Source organism: Hevea brasiliensis, chromosome 18 (genome assembly GCF_030052815.1).
Source record: "Hevea brasiliensis isolate MT/VB/25A 57/8 chromosome 18, ASM3005281v1, whole genome shotgun sequence".
NCBI lineage: Eukaryota > Viridiplantae > Streptophyta > Magnoliopsida > Malpighiales > Euphorbiaceae > Hevea > Hevea brasiliensis.
Genome location: NC_079510.1, coordinates 52109827 through 52112046, shown reverse-complemented (window position 1 = coordinate 52112046; position 2220 = coordinate 52109827). Strand labels below are relative to the sequence as shown.

Sequence of the window (2220 nt, the reverse complement as noted above, 5' to 3'; positions counted from 1 at the left end):
CTTAAACAAAAGTAATAAAAAAAAAATCATGTTTTGTAATGAGATTTGCTATACTTTAAAATAAGACCCAATATTATTTTAGTGATATGTTAATTTTTAATTGAGTGAGTACGCACACTCTTATATTAATAAAAGGTACTCTCCTAACAACATGGAATAATTATAAATTTATAAGTATGTGGTGCATTAAAAATTAATACACCGAAATACGTAATATATTTCCTCCATGATGAATCAGGTTACAAATTTATTATGTCATCTCTCTCCATGGACATACAAATTTGACAATTCGTCCCGGCCATGCGATACATGTCTCCCGAAAGGATTATTCTGCACAACGATAGCACGTAATGGATAAAGCAGGGAATCCCACCATTAATCTTTCGAATGCCAACCAGATTTATTCTTTCTTTCATTTATAGGAAAATTTTACCTATTCATCATCATATATCTAAAACACTACAAATATATAGGTTTTATCTATTATATATATAAATTTATAATATATACATATATATATATATTTATTATAGACAGAATTTAAGTAAGAATTTATCTAATAGATAAAAATTTATCTAACAGTAAAAATTCGTTGAAATATAAGTTCAAGGTTCCACTAAAGCCACTGTAGAGATGATGAATATCAAATGAAGCTATTGAATTGGATGGTTACTCAATCTTCAAATGTTTTTTTATTAGATGACACACAACACATTGCAATAACCAAGTTGTATCATGCAAAATCTTCGCCTCTTTTATATGTTTATTTAATATGAGACTTCCTCTTATTATTATTATTATTATTATTATTTTAACTCTAAGAGCGTTTATTTGCAGCCCAAGCATAGCATAACTTGACAGCCAGAACAACTTGGTTTCACGTGCATATAAATAGACATTGCCTGGAAATCATGGAGGAGTGGACGATATATAGCATTTCTTTTGCTTCCCACCTTCCAATGATCTTTTATTTCAACTAAAAGTAGATAGATAAAGAAATGTTTTAATTAAATAAGAGCCTCTTAGCTGCTGCCTGCAACTCATGATGTCTTCTTGCAATGAAGATGCTGATACGAAACAGAGAATTAGCGGAGAATTATACACCGCTGTAGTGGAGGGTGAGAAGGAGAAGGTGTTAGAACTGTGCTCTAAAGTTTCTGATCATGCATTGCACAGAATAACAGTAAATGAAGATACTGTGCTCCACATGGCTACCTACGCCAAAAAAGCCGATTTGGTACTGAAATTGCTAGACGAATTGCCTGAATATCATCTAGATAAAATGACCCGCCAAAATGGTGTTGGAAGCACTATGCTCCACGAAGCTGCCACAAACAACAATGCGATCCCTATTGCTGATAAACTGCTAAAGAAGGCACCCGGACTGTTAGGGATGCGCGACAGCAATGGAGAAACTGCTCTGTTTCGAGCAGCCCGCTATGGCAAGACAGCAATGTTCAAGTTTCTTGCTTCTAAAATCGCCCAATATGACCAAGTTAGTCAGCAATTCTATCTTCAGAGGATTGATAAAACCACTGTTCTTCACATGTCCATTATTTCTCAGCACTTCGGTGAGTATATATATTAAATCTTTCTCATTCTATCTCTTTCCCACACACACAGGGATTATAATGGGTTAGATATTTTTAAATACTCAGTTTATGAATTTGAGTAACACATAATCATATTTGATTTAGATTTGAATTTAGACATATATAAATTTCACATTTTATGTGTTTGATATCTGTCATTCAAACATATTTATATAAATAAATAATTAAATATATATATATATATATATATTTATAAAAATATTTATAACTTTTTTATATTTTATATTTTAAATACATATAATTTAAATATTATTAAAATTTTAAAATAGATAAATTATTAATTAAAATATATAAGCATAAATGAGTTTGAATATCATTTAAATAATAACGATAATTGAGTTTTAAAAGATTAAATTTTATTGGGTTTGGTGATGAATATTCGACATAAAGAGTTTCTCATTGTATTTTATGTAATTTTATTTTATGTTATCAATAACTAACATTGTATGGATTGATAAAAGCTAATAGTATACATATGAAATGCTCATTTGATTCGCGCACTAAATTATATAATGTGAGAACAGAGTTGGCATGGCATATTGCGAATGAGTACTTAGGTTGCACGGAAACGGGAGGCGGGAGCGTTTCCCCGTTCCGGAAACGTTAG

The 2220-nt window shown here is 30.6% G+C and overlaps 1 protein-coding gene across 1 annotated transcript; it reads left to right on the top strand.

Moving 5' to 3' along the window:
* Positions 1 to 959: 959 nt before the first annotated feature.
* LOC110668696 (uncharacterized) lies at positions 960 to 2220 on the top strand. Its single transcript, XM_058140629.1, has 2 exons — positions 960 to 1571; positions 2138 to 2220. Exons 1-2 carry the CDS (start codon positions 1043 to 1045, stop codon positions 2218 to 2220), a joined length of 612 nt encoding a protein of 203 aa, XP_057996612.1. The 5' UTR covers positions 960 to 1042.

Bases quoted from the DNA above. Each gene is read 5' to 3' on its own strand.
- LOC110668696 (XM_058140629.1), top strand. From the start codon at position 1,043: ATGATGTCTTCTTGCAATGAAGATGCTGATACGAAACAGAGAATTAGC. The intron at 1,572-2,137 runs GTGAGTATATAT...ATGTGAGAACAG, and splicing joins CATTATTTCTCAGCACTTCG to AGTTGGCATGGCATATTGCG.